This window comes from Scyliorhinus torazame, chromosome 9 (assembly GCF_047496885.1).
Source record: "Scyliorhinus torazame isolate Kashiwa2021f chromosome 9, sScyTor2.1, whole genome shotgun sequence".
Taxonomy (NCBI): Eukaryota; Metazoa; Chordata; class Chondrichthyes; order Carcharhiniformes; family Scyliorhinidae; genus Scyliorhinus; species Scyliorhinus torazame.
In genome coordinates, this window is record NC_092715.1 from 205,527,706 (window position 1) to 205,550,127 (window position 22,422).

At 48.6% G+C, this 22,422-nt stretch overlaps 1 protein-coding gene across 3 annotated transcripts; it reads right to left on the reverse strand.

The window, feature by feature from the left end:
- Positions 1-1,078: 1,078 nt before the first annotated feature.
- On the reverse strand, positions 1,079-19,552 carry ppp1r3b (protein phosphatase 1, regulatory subunit 3B). 3 transcript variants are annotated; one of them, XM_072517023.1, is made up of 3 exons: positions 19,435-19,549; positions 16,920-17,165; positions 1,079-4,463 (listed from the first exon to the last, which is right to left on the reverse strand). In XM_072517023.1, the coding sequence occupies exons 1-3, from the start codon at positions 19,446-19,448 to the stop codon at positions 3,572-3,574; spliced, it is 1,152 nt and encodes a 383-aa protein (XP_072373124.1). In that variant the 5' UTR covers positions 19,449-19,549; the 3' UTR covers positions 1,079-3,571. The 3 variants fall into 3 exon arrangements, with proteins under 3 accessions (XP_072373124.1, XP_072373125.1, XP_072373126.1); XM_072517024.1 differs by lacking the exon at positions 16,920-17,165 and having other exon boundaries at positions 19,435-19,552; XM_072517025.1 differs by lacking the exons at positions 16,920-17,165; positions 19,435-19,549 and adding an exon at positions 6,932-7,054.
- Between the last annotated feature and the right edge of the window lie 2,870 nt (positions 19,553-22,422).

A 22,422-nucleotide genomic window follows, 5' to 3' on the forward strand; every position in this document is an offset into this window, starting at 1 on the left:
GCCTTATCTATCTGTTCAATCAAGTTTTCAAATGCACATTGAGCAACTCTTTCAGGGTCAAGACAGAACTCCTTATACTGTGAGCAAGTGTTCCCAGGTGCATAGGGAGTGACAGATACAATAAGTGCAGTGAAAGAAGTGGTGTTGGAAGATAGCAGGGAGTTAGAGGGCCAAAGTTGAAACTGCCTTGAGTTCACCAAAGGAGTGAAGAACCATCAAGGCAGAACAGAAAATAGTAAATGGTGGAGAAAGATGCAAGAATACCACAGGAACAGAAAAAACAAAACAGAATAGGAAGGAGTGCTGCAGTTTCCTGGGTTCATATTTTCAATATCTAGTGACTGTGCAAAGTGAGATACTTCTATTGGCTCCAAAACACCAAGGATTGAGATAATGGCAATTGATTGACTGCGATGACTTGGGGATGTCAAATGTGTTTGTTACATTAATCATTTCTTTATGTCCCACCAAGATGGATAGAGGATCAATGGTTGAGGTTAAATGGACACTTGGAAACCCTTGTCTATGGGTTAAGGCCTGGAATAAGATCAGCAAACACAACATGGGACAATAATTTCACCAAATGTCAAGTGCAAAAACCTCTAGAAAAGTAAATTTCTTCCATGTTTAATTACTATATGCGGAGGGTGGCACGGTGATGCAATGGTTAGCACTGCTGGCACACGGCGCTAAGGACCCGGGTTCGGTCCCGGCCCATGTGGAGTTTTCCCATTCTCCCCGTGTCTGCGTGGGTCTCATCCCCACAACCCAAGATGTGCAGGGTAGGTGGATTGGCCACGCTAAATTGCCCCTTAATAATTGGAAAAAAAGAATTGGGCACCCTAAATGTATTTATTTTTAATTACTACATCTGGAAGCAGGAGCCACAGTGGGCAGGAATTCCAAGTTGATCCTGCCTCGTATACGCTCCTCTTTCTATACTTTGTCCTAAAATAAACTCTGCACTTTTCTTCTTCCTCCCAGTTTTCTCCATTTGAAATGGAATCAATCCTGCTTTGAAGCTTCAGTTTTAGCCACTTGAAAGGTTCAAATATAAAAATTAACTTGGACACAAAGACACAACTAAGTCAATCTTTAATGTGTAAAGTACATCAAACACAGAATAGAGTTTGCCAAAACAATGCACCAGTCAGTGAATCAATAGGATTGAACAGCACACACTGAGTATACTTGTCCCAAGGAGCAGGGTGCAACCTCCGCTTGCTTCATCACTTAGATCAATAAAAATAAGGCCAGTCAACAGAGCCTGCTCCATCGCCATGGGTGATCTGCAAGTCCAATTGCTACATATCCCTTCATTCTCACATAACCAAAATCCATTGACCTCAAACTTCCATAGAACTAGAAGGTCCAATAAACCAGATGTTTATTCCGAGGAAACATTTCAGAAGAAGGGCTCTTTGGAGATTTTACTCCAAGCTCTTCAAGATGAAAGATTGCCTGCCCACTGGTTGGTGGATTGGTGGCAAACACCCAAGGTGCGAGAAGAAGAGGGGAAGTTAGTAAAATTGATTTTTCACAGTGAGCGATTGGAACATGGAATGCTTTGCCACATGTACCTACTGAGCAGGGACACAAGGAAATTGACAACAGTTTGGAAAGGAATATGAAACGATGATAGTCGAGGCTGGAAATGAAGCTAGAATAGAGATCTACAGTTGAAAGCTAGCTTTGGGTCAGGCAAATATTGTCTTCTTCCCTGCCAGAATTTGTGATTCACAGCTTCACCGGAGAGAAAAATAAGAGGGGCAGTTTCCTGGAATGTAATCCCGAAAGCAGCAGGCAAACTTCTGGAATGCCGTGTAAAAATGGAAATTGACAGTTGCTGCTGGATGTTGTTAACCTGCCCAATGTTTTAAGCACAGTCATTATGCAGTAGCAGAAGTTGCATAGAATTTGTCACAAATGTGAGTGCACCATGTGGACTGTGCATGCTCAGTAGCCTTCCTTGTGGGAAATAAGAAAAGAATCATAACAGATATACACTGTACTGTAATGAACTGCACTTAAATCACAATATATGCAGCACAGTGGGTCCAATAGCACAGAGTTGGGGGGGGGGGGGGGGGGACTCCAAATGTCTTAGACAGGGAAGTACTTGCTGGGGTTCCCAGGCAGCTCAATGTATGACTGCGCCACTTGGGGCCATAGGCCTGGATAACCATAGGCTGCTTTCCCCTTTGAGGGGAGAGCTGACTGGTGGTGATTTAACCTGAGGATCACCGCACCTCAGGCGAGTGGCAAGGACGAAAAGGTGGGGGGCCTTCATGAACAACCTCAACCAGCACTGAGCAAAAAGTCAGGAGTTTCCCAGGCTCAATGGCTGTTCGTCGTCGTTAGAACTGGGAACTGGCAGCAACACATGCTCAAGGAGCTGTGTCCCAGCTGGCAGTGCCTTTGGGACAAAAGGGCAAAACCATTTGTTGATGTGGATTCCTGCTCACCTGATTCAGTTTCACAGACAGTGTTGTACAGGCTCAGTTTTAACAAGCACAGGAGCCAATCCACAACAGAGAGCGCACAGTCACTGTGATGTGATAAATCTCCCAGGCAATTGTAAATCTCACAGATGATAGAGAAGGACTCAAACTTCAGTTTAAATATCTTTTGAGCCACTAATTTGATGGAACTGTCGAGTGAAGGAGCATCTCTCGGCAAGCTAACATGCAAGACTTCTGGTGAGTCAAATTCACAGTTTTGTTTTAGTAATCGGCAAAAAGAAAAACTGAATATCTCGGTGGAAGGGTCAACAAATTTCTACTGGATTGAATAAATAGGAAAGTGCGCACTCTCTTTTCCCCTTGGATAATTAGTCCTGATAAAAAGAAGTTCCAATCGGTTTGAGTACTAACGATTGTCTGTTGATCAAAATCAACACCACGAGTCAGTTGTTCGAATTTGTTTTTAAAAAATACCTCGCTGCATTGACCTTGATACCAGGACCCTAGTTCCGACACCAAACCTGCAGTGGGCTTTTAAACAAGTTCTTTAGCAAAAATACAGTTGAGGACAATCATTAGATGGTCCATTCAGAAAGGCCCTGGAATAGCTTTCGTCACAGCCTCCTACTTGTTCTTAAATAACGCCTCCACTGCCCTATGCACAAGTCCATTCCACGCAAGTCAACGACTGCCTTAGGAGAGCTTCCCAAAACCACTTGGTGCACAACTCGGCAAGAGTTGAAAAGACTGGAGCCTTTCAGAAGTGACCAAGAGTCATCCTTAAATTGGCAGTGCACCTCAGGACAATTACAAAACAGGCCGGAAAATCAAACAGCAACACCGAGTACAGAATGTGAACACTTGGTATATTTGGAGAGGCGGCGTTCTTTTAGTGATCCTCAGCAGAAAAATGATAGATTACAATAAGAGCTCGCGCACTGACAACCCAGATTTAATAAATGTTAAAAACCGCAAGATTCTGAGGTGTTGACAAAGTCCAAGTTGGTGCGTGCAACCAGCACTGGTTTTTACTAAACCAGTAATACATTGAAAGACAAGTTAAAAACCATCTACAATTTCAAGAATAATATAGTCCCAAGCAATCTTGCTCAATAGTAAGGTCCCATCTTGTCATAACCAGCGTAACTGGGCCATTCGGGGAACAAACCATAGGAGCAACGGAGTCCACCATAATGGTCAAATTCAATCCCATATCCTGGCATGCGGTCAGTTTCAGTCAATAAAGCATCCAGTGACGATTTGCTAGATTCCGGTGCATGTTTCAGCTCCGATCGGATTAACCTGTAGTTCTGCCCCTTGTTACTATCCCAATAGATCTTCCCACCACTTTCATAACAGATGGCAAACTCTATCCTTTCGTGAGGAACAATGTATTCTGGTAAGGGAATCTCAAATGCAAAAGTGTCTTTATCAGAGCCCCCATAAGAGTCCTGGACATAGCGGCAGTCATGGTCTTGCAACGATTTCCAAGTGTCAAATGTTATTCTCACTTTCAAGGACTTCTCAAATGCAATGTTTTTCACCTTGACTGTCCCCCTAATGGTATTCTCTTGTAACATGCAGTTTTCAAGGCAGACGGAGTCAGTTTCTATGCGATTCTTGAAGTCTAGGTAATCAGATGAAGGCTGTGCAAAATCTAAGAGCAGGTTATCTTTGTCTGTGGTCTTCAGGCCTACCAAGCTGCTGATCAGGTCATCAACATTGAAGGAAATATTTAGGTCATGTAAGTCGAAGAATTTAACTGTACTCAAGGGCAAGCCCTTTGTGTCTGCAAAGGAAACACGCTTCTGTTCCTTAATTCTCTGCTCGTTTTCTGGTGGATCTTCACTGATGTGGAGGTGAATACATGACCGGAGTGGCCCATTTCCTTTCAGTGCCCTTTTTGTGGTGTAGCTCGCTTTCTTGAATGGAGGAGGAAGGTATAACTGCATAGCTAGGTCAATTGGCATTGCAGATCTAGGAGACAAGACCTCAAGCATACTAGTGGGAAACAAAAACATTTTTAAAAAGTTAGTTGATGCACCTAAATCACAAGAGAAACAATCAGGTTTCATCCCAACATCAGCGGGACCATGATACAGAAACACAGCAACCTTTTACTAACAATAACGCTTAATTACGGCAAAATATTTTACTTTTGCAGCATTTTATCCACGTATGTAACTCTTTAAATGAGGTGAAAAGTGGCAGGGCATTTCACTGACAGAAAATAAAGTCACTGACGGGAAGGGGCAGTTCAGGAAGTGATCAAAAGCGGGAGTTAGGGAAGACTTTTGGCGATGAAGGGAGATGCTGAAAGACAGAAGGGTTTCAGGAAGATGTTCCACAGGACAAGGTGAGAGGGCTTGAAAGCTCTGCTACCAAATCTGGAATGCAAGGTGAACAGAAAAACAGACTCGCTGAAGATCAGAGTTGAGGACCAACGTGGGTTAGAGGTAAAGGGGAGGAATTTGAAGACAGCAAGGATTTGGGCAAAAGGAGCCAGTGTGGTTCTGTAAGGACGGGGTGAAGGACAGGATTTAGTCTAGGACAGAATGGGGTGGCTGAGTTGGAATTTATTGGGCGGAGAGTTTGAAGGGCGAAGAGTATCATCGGGGTGGGGGAAATAAACATTCAAGGATGTAAGAAAAGCATAGATATGGTTTTCAGTGGCAGTGGGTAATAAGTTTAAAATAGTTTGACATTGCAAACATGCCCAACATCAAATAGAACTACAGCTGCCCAAACCCACATTCAATTTAACAGAAGTGATGCGACATAGTGCTTAGCTGATGGACTCAATTTCTAGATAAGTGCAACTAAATAAATGCAATCAACGCGTGATACTTACTTGCTGATGACAGAATTTCACAATGGACAATAAGAATGTGTTTGGAACAATGCAATAGCAAGTGAATCTTATGACAAGACTGGTATCCAAGCGACTCTGTGGACTGACCCAGAGAGAGCATTGCAGTTCCACATGTGCCACCCACAGGGCTGCTGTTTGACGGGTTTTGGTTATGTTCTCATTAAACCCAAGTAAAGGGCAAGAATCTTTATTACATGGTAGGTACACTATTATAGTAATAATAATAATAATAATAATAATCTTTATTGGTGTCACAAGTAGGCTTACATTAACACTGCAATGATGTTACTGTGAAAAGCCCTAGTCACCACATTCCGGCGCCTGTTCGGGTACACAGAGGGAGAATTCAGAATGTCCAAATTACCTAACAAGCATCTCTTTCGGGCCTTGTGGGAAGAAACCAGACGCCCAGAGGAAACCCAGACACGGGGAGAACGTGCCGACTCCGCACAGAGAGACCCAAGCCAGGAATTGAACCCGGGTCCCTGGAGCTGTGAGGCAGCAGTTCTAACCACTGTGCTACCGTGCCACCCTATAAAGTGATTGCTGTTGACATTTCAACCCATTACTGGCACAAGGTCACAAATGGAGGCAATGTCAAAGCATTGCTTGTCGTTCAACCAAGCTGGCACCTCGAGTAATAAACTGACTGGCACTTGGGAGATTTGAGCAGAGCTCTGACCACTTGAGAAATGTACAGTCAGCTGTACAGTGTTGTTAAACACCATTGCATCAGCTGTGGCTCAGTGGTAGCACTCTCAGCTCAGAAGGTTATGGTGTCCAAGCACCACCAGAGACTTGAAGACCAGATCTAGGCTAGCACTCAGTGCAATGCTGAAGGAGTGCTGCACTGTTGGAGGTGCCCTCTTTTGGGTGAGAAACTAACCAACATCAAAACAGATTGTTTGCTCATTGCCATATATGCTGTTTGGTTGGTTGCAATGTTTCCAACGTTAAGAGCAGTGACATTACAAAAGTACTTCAGTGGCTGCAAAGCGCTTTGGAATATTCAAGTGACAATGAAGGAGGTGATACAATTGCAAATTCTTTCATTCATAGAATCCCTATAGCGCAGAAGGAGACCATTTGGCCCATCTAGTCCGCATCGACTCTCCAAAAGCCCACTCTGCTGCCCTACAATAATAATAATCTTTATTAGTGTCACAAATAGGTGTGTCAGATTAACACTGCAATGAAGTTACTGTGTAAAGCCCTATCCCCATAACCCTGTAACCCCACCTAACCTTTTGGATAATTAGAAGCAATTTAGCATGGCCAATCCACCTAACCTGCACATCCTTGGGTTGTGGGAGGAAACCGGAGCACCCGGAGGAAACCCACATAGATAGGGGGAGAATGTGCAAACTCCACACAGTCACCCAAGGCCAGAATTGAACCTGGGACCCTGGTGCGGTGAGGCAGCAGTGCTACCACTGTGCCACCTATATTATCATTCTATTAGCACGATCCACACTAAGAAGCCGAGCCAGCCAGCAACATATCTGTGAGTTTGTCTCAAGTTATTTTCTCAAGTCAGGGTCAGAGTGCTCTCAACTCCAGAATTGCCTCAGCTGCCGACAAAGTGTATGACACTCACCAAGGTGTGCCATCACCATCCAGCGATCCCTGCAGGGCGTGCAAAATGTGTGGATGTCAGGCGAGGGCAAGATCAAGCTCAGCTGTGGCTCTTCCTTCCTCCTCATATTCCATCACCATATTTCCCCCATGCTCCAATGTCAGCACTAGAAAATTAGTGGCTATTTGCACAGGGTGCCAAAAAGCTATGGGCACCAGTAATATACACATTACAGCACAGCAACATCATAATAGATGTGCTAATCAATGTCCAATTACCACTTTAAATTAGTACTTTTAAATTCAACATCAGATGTACCTGGTTTAAGGAGATTCTGGGGGTGGGGAGTGGAGTGACAGCAGCAGAATGAGCAGGGGCACAAAGTAGAAGGGGATGGAGCAGAGACTGGAGCTATCAGAGAGCTATGGGCCCATGGAATATATATTAGAATAAAACAACATGAAAGATGTGTTACTTAATGTGTAATTACAATTTTAAACCAGTGCATTTAAGTTCAGCGCGAGGAGTAGAAACGTCAACTAAATATTGCAAAGATCAAAGCCATCCATAGAACCCCCACAGTGCAGGAGTCCATTCAGCCCATTGAGTGTGCATGGGCACTCTACCACGGCCCGGTCCCCTGCCCTATCCCTGTAACCCGCGAATTGATCATGGCCAATCCACCTAACCGGCACATCTTTGAACTGTGGGAGGAAACTGGAGCAGGTGCAAACTCCACACAAACAGTCACCCAAGGCCGGAATTAAACCCAGGTTCCGGCGCTGTGAGGCAGCAGTGCTAACCACTGTGTCACCGTGCTGCTATTGTCTTTGATGCCCATCAGAAACTCAAGTTTCCTTTTCACAATACTCCATCTCTCTTTCTGGCAGACTGAGGTACCCTCAATAATGATGCTTAGAGATTAAACTGTAAAGAAGGCTTTATTAGGCTAATAACTATGCTACAGATTTGGACGAGAGCTGACTGCTATACAGACCATGAGGCAGGCCTTTATGTATGGCTCCCAGATGGGCGGAGCCAGAGGCGGAGTCCCCAGGGTTCCAAGCCTGGTCTTAAAGGGGACATCACCTTACATGATGATAAGGCAGTAACCGTTCATCACATTCACCCCCCGTTTAAAAAGGAGTCCGGCGGGGGTGAAGTGCCATCATAGGTCCATCCGTCTCGGCGGCCGGATCGTCCTCCTCGATCTCCTCAGTTCGGGCGGTGGTGCAGCGGGCACGGACGTCCCGGTTGAGGGCACATCCGGGAGCACAGCGGTCGGAGCTTCGGTCCGGGTCGGGGCAGAGGAACTAGGCAGGGCCGGGGGTAGTGGAGCCGGCGCCGGCGGGGTGTGTAAAGGGGGGGCGCAAGGGGGGGCTCACCAACAGGTGGTAGGGCCGGAAGGGGGTGTGTTGTAGGGGGCGACAGGTCCTGCAGGGGAGCGGCGCGGGAAGGGGCGTCTGTGGTGGAGGATCCAGTGGGCGCCAGGTCCCGGAGGGAAACCGTATCTTGCCTGCTGTCGGAGTACTCCACGTAGGCGTAACTGGGGTTGGCGTGGAGCAGTCGGACCTTTTCAACTAGGGGGTCCGTTTTATGGCTCCTCGCGTGCCTCCGGAGAAGAACAGGTCCCGGAGCCGTCAGCCAAGGTGGAAGCGAGACCCCGGAGGTAGACTTCCTGGGGAAGAGAAACAATCGCTCATGAGGGGTCTCATTTGTGGCCGTGCAGAGGAGTGACCTAATGGAGTGTAGGGCATCGGGTAGGATCTCCTGCCAGCGGGTGGTTGGGAGATTTCTCGACCGCAGGGCCAGAAGGACAGCCTTCCACACGGTCGCGTTCTCCCTCTCCACCTGCCCGTTTCCCCGTGGGTTATAGCTGGTCGTTCTGCTCGAGGCGATGCCTTTGCTGAGCAGATACTGACGCAGTTCATCGCTCATGAACGATGTACCCCGGTCGCTGTGGATATAAGCAGGGAAACCGAACAGGGTGAAGATGCTGTGCAGTGCCTTAATCACCGTGGCTGAGGTCATGTCGGTGCAGGGAATGGCGAACGGGAAACGGGAGAACTCATCGATCACGGTGAGGAAATAGGCATAACGGTTGGTGGACGGGAGGGGCCCCTTGAAGTCCACGCTCAAGTCGCTTAAAGGGGCCCGAGGCCTTCACAAGCCGAACCTTTTCTGGCCGATAGAAGTGCGGTTTGCACTCCGCACAGACCTGGCAGGCCGTGACCATGGCCTTGACCTCCTTGGTTGAGTAAGGTAGGTTGCGGGACTTGATGAAATGGACGAGCCGGGTAACCCCCGGGTGGCAGAGGTCATTGTGGATGGCTTGCAGGCGGTCTTCCTGCGCATTGGCGCATGTGCCGCGGGACAGGGCATCTGGGGGCTCGTTGAGCTCCCCTGGACGATACTTGATATCGTACGAGTAGGTGGAGAGTTCGATCCTCCACCTCAAAATTTTATCGTTTTTTATTTTGCCCCGTTGTGTGTTATCGAACATATAGGCGACCGACCGTTGGTCGGTGACGAGGGTAAACCTCCTACCGGCGAGGTAGTGTCTCCAGCACCGCACAGCCTCCACAATGGCTTGTGCCTCCTTTTCGACTGCAGAGTGTCGAATCTCGGAGGCGGTGAGGGTTTGGGAGAAGAACGCGACTGGTCTGCCTCTTTGATTGAGGGTAGCAGCCAGGGCGATGTCTGATGCATCGCTCTCTACCTGGAAAGGGATGGTTTCGTCCACCGCGTGCATGGCGGCCTTGATGATGTCGGCCTTGATGCGGTTGAAGGCCAATTGAGCCTCAGCCGAGAGGGGAAAAGTGGTGGTCTTTAGGAGTGGGCGGGCTTTGTCCGCATACTTGGGGACCCACTGGGCGTAATAGGAGAAAAGCTCCAAGCACCGTTTGAGGGCCTTGAGGCTGCGGGGGAGAGGGAGTTCCTTAAGGGGGCGCATGCGGTCGGGACCTAGGACCCCGTCTTCCACGACATAGCCGAGGACGGCCAGCCGGTTGGTGTGGAAAACGCATTTGCCCTCGTTATAGGTCAGGTTAAGGGCTCGGGCGGTCTGGAGGAACTTTTTTTAAGGTTAGCGTCATGGTCCTGCTGATCATGGCCGCAGATAGTGACATTGTCCAAGTACGGGTATGTAGCCCGCAAACCGTACTGGTCCATCGCCCTTTGAAAGACGGAGACCCCATTTGTGACACCAAAGGGGACCCTGAGGAAGTGGAAGAGCCGGCCGGCTGCTTCGAAGGCAGTATAGAGGCGGTCTTTTGGTTGGATGGGGAGCTGGTGGTAGGCAGATTTGAGGTCGACCGTGGAAAAGACTCGGTATTGGGCGATCCGATTTACCATTTCCGCGATGCAAGGAAGGGGGTACGCATCAAGCTGCGTGAATCGGTTTATGGTCTGGCTATAATCCACGACCATCCGTTTCTTCTCCCCGGACCGGACTACCACCACTTGCGCTCTCCAAGGGCTGTTGCTAGCCTCGATGACCCCCTCTCCCAGTAAACGCTGGACCTTGGACTTGATAAAAGCCATATCTTGGGCACTGTAGCGCCGGCTCCTGGTGGCGACGGGCTTACAGTCGGGAGTGAGGTTAGCGAATAGCGAGGGGGGTGCGACTTTCAGTGTCGCAAGGCAGCACACCATGAGGGGGGGGGGGCAAGGGTCCGCCGAACTTCAGTGTCAGGCTTCGGTGGCTGCACTGGAAATCCAGTCCGAGCAGCAGGGGGGCACAGAGGTGAGGGAGGATATAAAATTTGAAACGGGTGTATTTGGCACCCTGGATCGAGAGATCCGCAATACAGTACCCCGTGATTTGTACCGAGTGGGACCCAGATGCGAGGGCTATGGTTTGGGATGTGGGATGGGTGCGAAGGGAGCAGCGCCTTACCGTTTCAGGGTGGATAAAGCTCTCCGTGCTCCCGGAGTCGAAGAGGCATGCAGTGTCGTGCCCGTTGACCTGGACCTGCATCATGGTGTTCTGCAGGTGTTTTGGCCGAGTTTGATCGAGGGTGATCGCACCCAGTCGCGGGTAGTCGGAGTCGTAAAATGGCCGCTGCCGTTGGTCGCACGTGTCGGGTCGAGAAGATGGCCGCCGACCAGATGGCCGCTCCCATGATTCGCACGAGGCTGATGACGCGTCAGAAGAGGACGTGTCGGGTCGGTGCGAAGCAGCATTGCGAGGCCTGCGGGCCTGAGAGCCTGATTTTCGGGCCGGCTGTTCTTTGTTTTTCTGGCCCCTGGGTCTGGCCAGGCAGACCCTCGCAAAGTGCGCTTTCTTCCCGCAGTCGCTGCAGATCGCGGAGCGGGCTGGGCAGCGTGGGCGTGGGTGCTGGCCCTGCCCGCAGAAGTAGCAAGGTGTGCCCCCATGGTGAGCGGGTCGCCGCGTGGCGCAGGCCTGTAATACGGGCGAGTCTGAGGAAGTCCGGGGGGGGGGCTGGCAGAGTCCGCGGGGTACGTACCCAAGTTATGTCGGGCCACCTCCAGCGAGGAGGCGAGCGTTAGCGTCTCCTGGAGGTCTTTTGCCCCTTTTTCGAGCAGTCGCTGCCGGATGAAGGTTGAGCGGATGCCGGGCACGAAAGAATCTCTGATGTGCAGGTTCATATGGACTTCCCCTGTCACATCCTGATGGTCACAGTCCCTGGCCAGCGCGGTGAGTTTCTCAACAAACTCGTCGAGCGATTCCCCCGAGCGTTGCCGGCAGGTAGAGAGCAGATGCCGGGTGTGCACCTCATTGGCGGGTTTGACAAACTGCTTGCGGAGCAACTCAATCGCTTCCTCATAAATCGTCGCCTTTTCGAGCGTGGCGGAGATTCTGTGACTCACCCGGGCGTGGAGTAGACGCAGCTTGCGTGGCCCCAGGATGGGAGTCTCTGCGGAGTCCAGGTAGGCCTCGAAGCACCGCAGCCAGTATTTAAAAATTTCCTTTGCCTCCGGCGTTCGTGCTTCCAGATTGAGCTTCTCTGGTTTTAGGCCTGCGTCCATCCTGAATCTAGTTTAGCCTAATAAATTGAGGTACCCTCAATAATGATGCTTAGAGATTAAACTGTAAAGAAAGCTTTATTAGGCTAATAACTATGCTACAGATTTGGACGAGAGCGGACTGCGATACAGACCATGAGGCAGGCCTTTATGTATGGCTCCCAGATGGGCGGAGCCAGAGGCGGAGTCCCCAGGGTTCCAAGCCTGGTCTTAAAGGGGACATCACCTTACATGATGATAAGGCAGTAACCGTTCATCACAGACAGTCACAGGCTGAACCAGACAGTTCACAAACTTGGTGCCTCATTTGCGCCCAAAACGATTTGCCAACCTCATATCTACCAGGACCACCTGCTTTCATTTCTGTGACATCGCCCTGCGGAATTCCCCATCAATGCCTTTGTTACCTCTGAAGTGGACTATTCCAACACTCTCCGGTCGAGTCTATTCCTCCATAAACCAGAATTCATCCAAGCTTCTGCTGTCTGCATTCTAACTAGCTCAAAGTCCTGCTCAACTATCACCTCTGTGCTCACTTACACTGGCTCCTATACAGCAAATACCAAGTTTGAAATGTTCATCGTCGTTTTCAAATCCCTCCATCACTGCACAGTTGGTGGCCATGCCTTCAGTTTTCCAGCTCTTGAATTCCCTTCCTAAGCCTCTCCTGCCTCCCTCTCCTTTCTTTGATCATTCAAGAGATGTGGGATAATCTAGCTGGGCCAGCATTTATTGCCCATACCCAACTGCCCTGGAGAAGGAGGTTGAACCACTGTAGTCCAGGTGGTGTAGGTACACCCACAGTGCTGCTAGGGAGGGTGCCCCTTAAAAACCTATGCCGTTGACCTGATTTTCCTCACATCTTCAAATCGCTCATATTGCTCAGTGTCTGTTTTGTTTCATATAATTCCTTTGACTATGCAATTGGAACGTTTTACCATGTTAAAGGCACCCTTATAAATACCAATTGTTACCTCAGCACTTAAATCAGCTGTGTGCCCGCTGCATGTTTTTAGAAGCCTACTAGTTATCCAAAATATATAGTTTCTCCCCATACTCCCTCCCCCATTCCCATGACACCAAGTTGGAACCAGACCTAATTCTCTCAGCTGTGTCGAACAACAAATGGCACGATGGGTCTACATGACCTTGAGATGAATGCACTAGTGGTCAATAAGTGACATTAAGAGTGCATATATTACTACAGATTCAGCAGTCGCATCAAATGAATGACGCTGCACTTCAAACCTATCTTCAGAGCAGTGCGTCATACCGTAGTCTTCCACCACATGCTTTGATATGCATCTTTGCCACACAATATGACTGCGTATACTGTCCCGGAACACAAAGGTAATGTCACATGTGGTTTAATTAAAATTGAACTCAAACCATTTGTTTAACCATCCCATGTAAAGACAGAAGGCACCTCAACTTGTAGAAATTCATGCACTCTACCATCCCCCAGCTGAAAATAAATCTAGGCAGCAAGCCAAATGTAAACAGAAGCACATTTTAAAAACTGCAGTTATCCACAGGGCCACTGAAAACCCAAGGAGGTCAGGAACGTGCAGATCCACAAGGCTTTCCTTTTCCACCTCATTCCTTCCTTGTCCCACATCTCCTGGGATTTTTTTGAAAACTACATTAAAACGTCTTTGCATCATAAGCAGTTTTGCAAGTAACACCATCAATTCATGAACTAATTGATGCAGATTAAAATTAAGTTGAAGTCAAACTTACATTCACGAGTTTGGACACGGTTACAGCATTTTCAGACAACACAGATTAAGTCAGCTGCACCACCGAGCAGCCTTAGTTACCACACTCAACAAAACGTCATTCATCATCAAAATTAACCCAGCACCATTATACGTTCCTTACTCATATTTCCAGTATCTATTTAATTTAACAATTCAAATTTCCAGCCCCCATTAATATTTGATTTATTGCAAATATTAATTTGGAGTTCCCCCCGCGTGTGCGTGGATTTCCCCCGGGTGCTCCGGTTTCCTCCCACAGTCCAAAGAAGTGTAGATTAGGCGGATTGGCCATGCTAAATTGCCCCTTTTGTGTCCAAAGGTTAGGTAGGATTATGCAGACAGGGCCTGAGTAGGGTGCTCTTTCAGAGGGTCGGTGCAGACTCGATGGGCCGACTGGCCTTCTTCTGCACTATAAGGATTCTATGATTCACAATCCGGGGGGGGGGGGGGGGTTGGTCACATCCTACCCTGGCAGTTTGAAAAGTTGAATTTGTTTTTAAAAAAATATTTGAATTTTAAAATTAAAAGTGGACATCATTAAAAGTGACCATTAAGCTTTGGTTTATTGTGAAATTCCAGCTGTTTAAGTAATGTCCGTTAGGGAAGGAAAGCAGCCAACATTGCTGGTCCGGCCTAAACATACGGCTCTAGTCACAAAGCAGCACGGTTGACTCTTAACTGGCGACTGAGAAAGCCAGACTGAAAGTTCACCAGTGCCTCAGAACAAATACAGATGAATTAAATGCCAACATTCCCAAGAATGATTGAAAGAAAGCAAACAAAATTCAACACAAAAGGAGAGAAGCCTCACCACCAATACTATGGATCCTATCTGTACTCTGTAATGAAGCAGGCACAATAAAATAAATTAGACTATCCTTGACCGTATAATATATATTTTTAAAACTTGCATTTGTATAGCACCTTTCATTTACCTCAGGGATAAAAGTGCCCTAATTGTGGGATTTAAAAAATAAAAATTTAGAGTTTGTTTTTTCCAATTAAGGGGCAATTTAGCGTGGCCAATCCACCTAGCCTGCACATCTCTGGGTTGTGGGGGCAAAACCCACGCAAACACGGGCAGAATGTGCTAACTCCACACGGACAGTGACCCAGGGCCAGGATCGAACCTGTGAGACAGCAGTGCTGACCACTGTGCCACCAAGCTGCCCCTAATTGTGGGATCTTTTACATCCACCCAAGAGGGTACTTGGGATCTCAGTTCAATGCCTCACCTGAAAGATGCCACCTCCGACAGGAGGGCACTGTTGGTTAGCACTGTTGCCTCGCGGTGCTGAGGTCCTAGGTTTGATCCCGGCCTAGGGTCGCTATCTGTGCGAGTCTTACCCCCACAGCCCAAAGATGTGCAGGGTAGGTGAATTGGCCCCACTAAATTGCCCCTTTAATTGGGGGGGGGGGGGAGGGAATAATTGGATATTCCAAATTTAATTTAGCGAAAAAGGGGCTGGCACCTTTGGGTAGTTAGGGATGGGAAATGAATGAGACTTTATTGGCATCGCGTACACCTAAGAATGTATTTTTTTTTACAAACCCAAGTAGTGTCAGTTTGCAACTTTCAGAATGCTGCTTTAGGTTCTCCTCTCTGAAATTCCTGCATCGGAATTTCAGCCTAATATTAGCAGTTCAAGTCACTGGAGTGGCATTTAACCCACGACCACCCAACTCAGCGGCGAGAGCGCGCACTGAGCCAAGGTGGATTAAAAAAAAACTCATTGAGAATCAAATGCAGAATAACCCCACAATAGAATTCAGAACTGGAAACAATTTTAATATACGTCACATTTCAAAGGTATCTTTTTCCAAAATGGAGAGCGAACTACAAATTGACAAATAGCCCTGAGCAGCAATAGCCCTCTGAATGATCTGCTGTGTCTAAATACATGAACAGGATTGCATGGTCATGTCTGGGCAGCAAAATAACACACCGGTTCACTTCAGATAATGCTCCCAATATTATAAAGCAACTTATCTCTTCAGTTCTAAAGGTAATTTATAGTGGGGAATCAGAGCGCATAATGGCAAACTTGTATCAATTTTACATGTAGAGAAGGCAATCAGTTTCCTCACAGGAGCAGTTGTCTCTGCCCTGCTTCAGCCCAACTGCTGCTGAAACTCTCATTTACACCTTTGTGACCTCCCCCAGGCTCAACTATTCCAACGCTCTCTTAACCAGCCTCTGTGCTCAGTGACCAACTATGGTTCCCGGTCCACTAACACCTCGATTTCAAAACACTCGTCTCCATGTTCAAATTCCTTCGCAGCCTCTCATCGTTCCCCGTCTCTGTAACCCCCTTCAACTCAACAACCCGCTGCATTCCACAAGCAACAGGACAGTGTGAAGAACTGGCCTCCTGTACGTCCCCCACTTCCTACAAATCACTCTGCTGGCCATGCCTTCAGCTGTCCAGTTCGGAGATTCCGTCCTGAAACTGTTCCTTAAAGCCCACCTCTTTGGCCAAGGTTTGGGTCACCTGCCTGAATAAACTCTTGGCAGCTTTCGCAGCCCCTTCCCTACCGTGGGGGGTTATGTTAATTTAAGTCAGAGAAGAGCACTTGAAGCAGCATTCTGAAAGTTGCAAACTGACACTTGCTTGGGTTTGTACTTAGGTGTGCGCGATGCATTTCCCATCCCTAACCACCATTTTTATCCAAATTAAATTTGGAATGTCCAATTTTTTCCCCCAATTAAAAGGAGCAATTTAGTGGGGCCAATCACCAACCCTGCACATCTTTGGGCTGTGGGGGTAAGACTCACAGACAGCGACCCTGGGCCGGGATCAAACCTGGGAAGTCAGCACCGTGAGGCAACAGTGCTAACCAGTGCGCCACCGTGGTTTCACCTTTCTTGAATCACTCCAGTCCTTGTGGTCATAGTGATCGAGTCATAGGCGTCTACAACAATCATTTTCAAACTCAGGGTCGGAGCCCACGGGTGGGTCACAGGCAGGTGTCGCGGAGCGATCAGTCGCGGCATTCCCAACCGTGGAAAGAAATGCACAACACCGCAACCAGCTTTTAAAACTGCCAGCACAACCAGCTTTCAGACTATCGGCCATCCCGCGCATACATGCCCCCCTCAGCCGGATGTAGCAGTGTGCAGGCCCGGAGCCCAACGGGGCAAACAGCCGCCTCCAGACATCAGCACGCTGTCCCAGGAGCAGATTTTTCAAAACATTTAAATCGATGTCTCCCCGCCAGAAGCAGCGGCAGAAAGCAGGTCACATGCCCTGTACACTAACCTCGTGTACTCTGGGTGCGAAATTGCTGAGGGGAGATTCCTCCATTTTGTAGTTGCCAGCAAGAAAGCACCAGGACTGTGTGAAGAACTGAAGATGGATCTTTTTGGACGAAGGAAGAGGGGGCCAGAGACACAAACAGGCCAGTTTCTCACAAATGAATCTGCAGGAGAGAGCTTCCCAGAAGAGTCCACAGCAGGACAAAGCAGTGCCGGTGTGAGCTTCAAGATCTCTGATGGACAACCCATACTGAAATGTAACATTGAATGACAAAGCAAGTGAGTTCGTGAGGACCAGTAGGCTCACTATTCACATTAAAGGTAAGCGAAAATGGTGGATCGCGAAGATTGTCCAGCGTGGGTCCCGAAAGTTAGCCAGTTGGTAAAAATGGGTCCCCGGAAAAACAGTTTGAAAAACACTGGTATAGAGCACTCCCAGCAATGTGATTGCTTCATTTTGGTTTTTAAGTTCTACCCATATGGCTTCATTTGAAGAGCCTTCTATGATGTTGTCCCTCCTTACTGCTGTAATTGATTCCCTGATCAAAATTGCAATACCACCTCCTCTTTTACCTCCCTCCCTGTCTCACCTGAAGATCTTAACCCTGGGATATTAAGCTGGCAATCCTACACAAATCCAGGCTTCCACTTCAGGACAGTACAGAGGGAGTGCTGCACTGTCCGCAGTGTTGTCATCGTAGACAAGACATTCAACCAAGGTCCTGTGTGTCCTCTCAGGTGGACATTATAGATCCACTCCCACTATTTCAACGTAGAACTGGCGAGTTCTCCTCCATAACCTGGCCATTATTTGTACCGTAACCACATCACAAATGATCTAGCCTTGCATCTCAATGCTGTTTTGAGAGAGTTTGCAGTGCACAAATTGGCTGCCCCATTTCCAACACTGCAATAGTAACTGAAGCATCTCAGAAGCATTGCATTGGGTGTAGCGATTTGGGAGGTCCTGGGGATTATCATAGAATTTACAGTGCAGAAGGAGGCCATTCGGCCCATCGAGTCCGCACCAGCTCTTGGAAAGAGCACCCTACCCAAGGTCAACACCTCCACCCTAGCCCCATAACCCAGCAACCCCACCCAACACTAAGGGCAATTTTGGACACTAAGGGCAATTTAACATGGCCAATCCACCCAACCTGCACATCTTTGGACTGTGGGAGGAATCCGGAGCACCCAGAGGAAACCCACGCACACACGGGGAGGATGTGCAGACTCCGCACAGACAGTGACCCAAGCCGTAATCGAACCTGGGACCCTGGAGCTGTGAAGCAATTGTGCTATCCACAATGCTACCGTGCTGCCCCGAAGGTTCTTATACAAATCCAAATTCTTTCTTTTGCAATTCCAACAACAAAATAATTATTTTTAGGGAACCGAGTGGGGGAACTTTTTACAAATTACACAGCAGGATCAAATTGGAACATGGTGATATGAAATTATAAAGGAATTTCAAGGTCAAGTATTCATCCTTCATGAACTTTAGAATTGCTTTTTATTACATGAGAGAAAATGATCAATTTTAGAAATGTACCCGTTTAAAAAAAATTAGCGCATTGCCAACTAAGTTCCGTGCCCTTAAACAGTCGCCCCCTGTCAAACAACAATTATCATAAAGTACAATCCTTCCGTCTTGCAGATTGGCCCCGATATTTTCGATCATGAACAATGATCCCTTTATACAGTCGGGCGGTGCGGCTGGGGTAGACTGGAGCCACAGAGGCTGCAGAACGGGCACTGGGAAGTGTAGGAAGCTGATGCAACTGATCCTAGCTCTTATCATTAAAACAAATAAACCGGAGTGCAATAACCTTGTCATTTCATTCCTGCCTCTCGGGTTCGACGCAATTAATTATATATTTAAAATAGTGCATCCATATCGCGAGGTAAGTTTCACCAAGGAACGCCACCTATTTCAAAGCTTCGATGTCATTCCGCTGCCAAGGTTGGACAAAGTCTTCGTGTGAATGTTGGATAATCCACACTTTCTTCCCCAGTGAACCTCAAAAATAAACAAATACTCCACGACCCGGTGTAATCCTTCCCCCCTCACTGTCTGCAGCTGCCTCTCTTTTCTACACTCAAACCAGTGTCCAGTATTGCTACGCCAAGTGTCCAGGAATTCTGTCAGCAGTCTCGCATCGCAGGTTCCTGGAGAGCCCCCCACCCCCAATATAGGAATCTCGGATATACATATTTAGACACAGTTTAAAGCGAGCAAGCCATCACCGAACTTGTTGTGCGTTGTGAATTCTTATTATGCATTACAAATTCGGAAAGCAACTAACGCCGGACTTGTGTTTGCTGAATGCAAAATACATCCTGGTCTAACTCCAAAAGAATGGGTTAGCTCCCCCCCCCCCCCCCCCCCTCACCCCTCACCCCAAAACACCTTCCCAAGACATGAAATACATTATAAATAGAAACTTCCGTAAACGTAGTTTACAATTTACAAGAGCCCGAGTCTTCCTTATGCTCGCCGGCTGCGGTATGACACTTACCTGCTGCAATTCATGGGGCTGGGGGGAGAGCTGGCAGCTCCACCGTGCCTGTGCAGACGACTGGGTGCCAGCTCCCCCTTGCCCCACTCCTCGTCGCAACTGCCTCCCCGCAACCCTCCACGGATGGACAGAATCCCCGCCCCCTATTAACGTCACAGACGCTTTCAACCAATTAGCGCGCGGGCCCCGGCAACATCCACCCAATCGGAGCCCGGAGCCCAGTCGGGCGGCCCCGTGCTCCGCCGCGAGGGGGCGCAGCCGCCGCGGCTTCATGGGGCGGATGGTGTTTCACTACAAAGGATACAGTCAGAGGTGGGCACAGCAACTTGTTACAAGCCGGAGGACGTGAGAAAATAAGGGCTTGCATGTAGAGAGATCATCCCCAGTGGTTCTGCAGCCTATAAAGTATTTTTGATAGGTAGAGAAAGGCAACAATTTGTGCACAAGAGGTGTGGTGATATGCATCACTGTAAATACACAAGGGGTTAATGTGAACACACTACACCTAGCTAGACACCAGAGGGAGCACCAGAGATATCATGACACACAGACATTCAACCAATAGGTCAGTAAGATAGGACACGACCAATGGGCAGTCAGGACACATTCAGACATGACACTACCACAGGGGGACATTATACCAACCCATATAAAAGGACAGCAGACATGCTCAGTCTCTTTCCAGTGGAGACACTTAGTGAGTACAGACAGGGTTGATTGAAACACATCACACCCACCACGTGGATTGTAGCAGACTGGTTAGTTAGTCTGAGTAGCTATAGCAGGATTAACAGGAGAGTCGAATTCAAGTAGGAGAATTGTTAACAGTTTAATAAATGTGTTAAAGCTATCTCCAAGTCTGAACCTTCCTTCGTCAGAGTGCACATCAAGGAAGCAGCTTATGCTACGTCAAGAGCATAACAAAACAAGAGGGATCCCACAATCAGCACTGTCATTCATCCTAGCCAAATATTTTGTTATGTGGTGTCAGCTGAGGGATAAATGATGGCCTGACATCCTCTGCCTTTCGAATGAGGCTGTGAGACCTTTTTTTGCAGCCAGTCTAAGGGGCCGCAGTTTAATTTACCATCCCAAATGCAGTATCTCTAGCAACGCGGCACTCCCTCGGCACTGCACATATACCTGGGTTAAGTGCTTGTCACTAACTCGGGGACAAAGGTGTTAATAGTGAAGCCAAGGCTTTTTAAAAAACAATATATATTTATTAAGAATTTTAACACAATTTTTCACCCTTACAAACAACCCCCCCCCCCCCCCCGTAACAAAAAGAAAGAAAGCACACATAGCAAGACATGAACATGGTAAGTCAATATGATACAGAGCTTTGTACATTGGATTCCTCCCGTACATGTCAGTTTTCCAGATCCTTCATGTATTTTCTTGCTCACATACCCCCCAAATAAACCCCCCTTCCCCCGCCCTCCCTCCTCCCCCCCCACGCAAGACATCCCCCCCTCCCCTCCGCCCCCTGGGTTGCTGCTGCTGCTCACCGATCATCATCTAACGCTCCGCGAGATAGTCTAGGAACGGTTGCCACCACCTGTAGAACCCCTGCGCAGACCCTCTCAAGGCAAACTTTATCCTTTCCAGCTTGATAAACCCTGCCATATCATTTATCCAGGCATCCACGCCGGGGGGCTTTGCCTCCTTCCACATTAGCAAGATCCTTCGCCGGGCTACTAGGGACGCAAAGGTCAGAATGCCGGCCTCTTTCGCCTCCTGCACTCAACTCCCCTCCAGAACCCCTCCAGTGCCGGGCATGACCAAAACATATGGACATGGTTCGCCGGACTTCCTGAGCACCTCCCACATCTGTTCTCCACCCCAAAGAACCTACTCAGTCTCGCCCCCGTCATATGTGCTCTATGAACCACCTTGAATTGTATCAGGCTAAGCCTGGCACACGAGGAAGAGGAATTAACCCTACTTAGGGCATCAGCCCACAGCCCCTCCTCAATCTCCTCCCCCAGCTCCTCTTCCCATTTACCTTTCAGCTCCTCTACCAAAGCCTCCCCCTCTTCTTTCATCTCCTGGTATATCGCCGACACCTTGCCCTCCCTGACCCATACACCCGAGATCACCCTGTCTTGAATCTCCTGTGCCGGGAGCAACGGGAATTCTCTCACCTGTCGCCTCACAAACGCCCTCACCTGCATGTACCTGAAAGCATTTCCCGGGGGTCGCCAAAACTTCTCCTCCAGTGCCCCTAGGCTCGCAAACGTCCCATCAATGAACAGGTCCCCCATTCTTCTAATCCCTGCCCGATGCCAGCTCTGAAATCCCCCGTCCATCCTCCCTGGGACAAACCGATGGTTACCCCTGATCAGGGACCACACCGAGGCTCCCATTGCACCCCTGTGCCATCTCCACTGCCCCCAGATCTTTAGCGTTGCCGCCACCACCGGACACGTGGTGTACCTTGTCGGCGAGAGCGGCAGCGGTGCCATCACCAGCGCCCCCAGGCTCGTTTCTTTGCAGGACGCCATCTCCAACCTCTTCCATGCCGCCCCTTCTCCCTCCATCACCCACTTACGGATCATCGCCACATTGGCTGCCCAGTAGTAGCCACCCAGATTTGGCAACGCCAACCCTCCTCTGTCCCTACTGCGCTCCAGAAACCCCCTCCTTACCCTCGGGGTCTTATTCGCCCACACAAACAGCATAATACTGCTGCCTACCCTCTTAAAAAAGGCCTTGGTGATTACAATTGGAAGGCACTGGAACACATACTCCCGGAGCGGACATCACAAAGTACTCACTTTTCCCTAAATTCAGTTTGTAGTCGGCAATCCTCCCAAATCTCTGGAGCATCCCCATTATACTTGACCAAAGAGCTCGGCTCTGATATATACAGCAACAAGTCATCTGCATATAAGGACACCCTATGTTCCACCCCCATACCCCCTCCCCCCCGCCCCCACCATTACCTCCTTCCACAACCCTGAGCTCCTCAATGCAACAGCCAAA

What these genes read in the sequence shown, in the direction of transcription:
- ppp1r3b (XM_072517023.1), bottom strand. An exon ending in TCGCACCCAGAGTACACGAG is followed by an intron (nt 4,464 to 16,919) that starts GTTAGTGTACAG and finishes GTTTCCCACTAG; the next exon opens with TATGCTTGAGGTCTTGTCTC.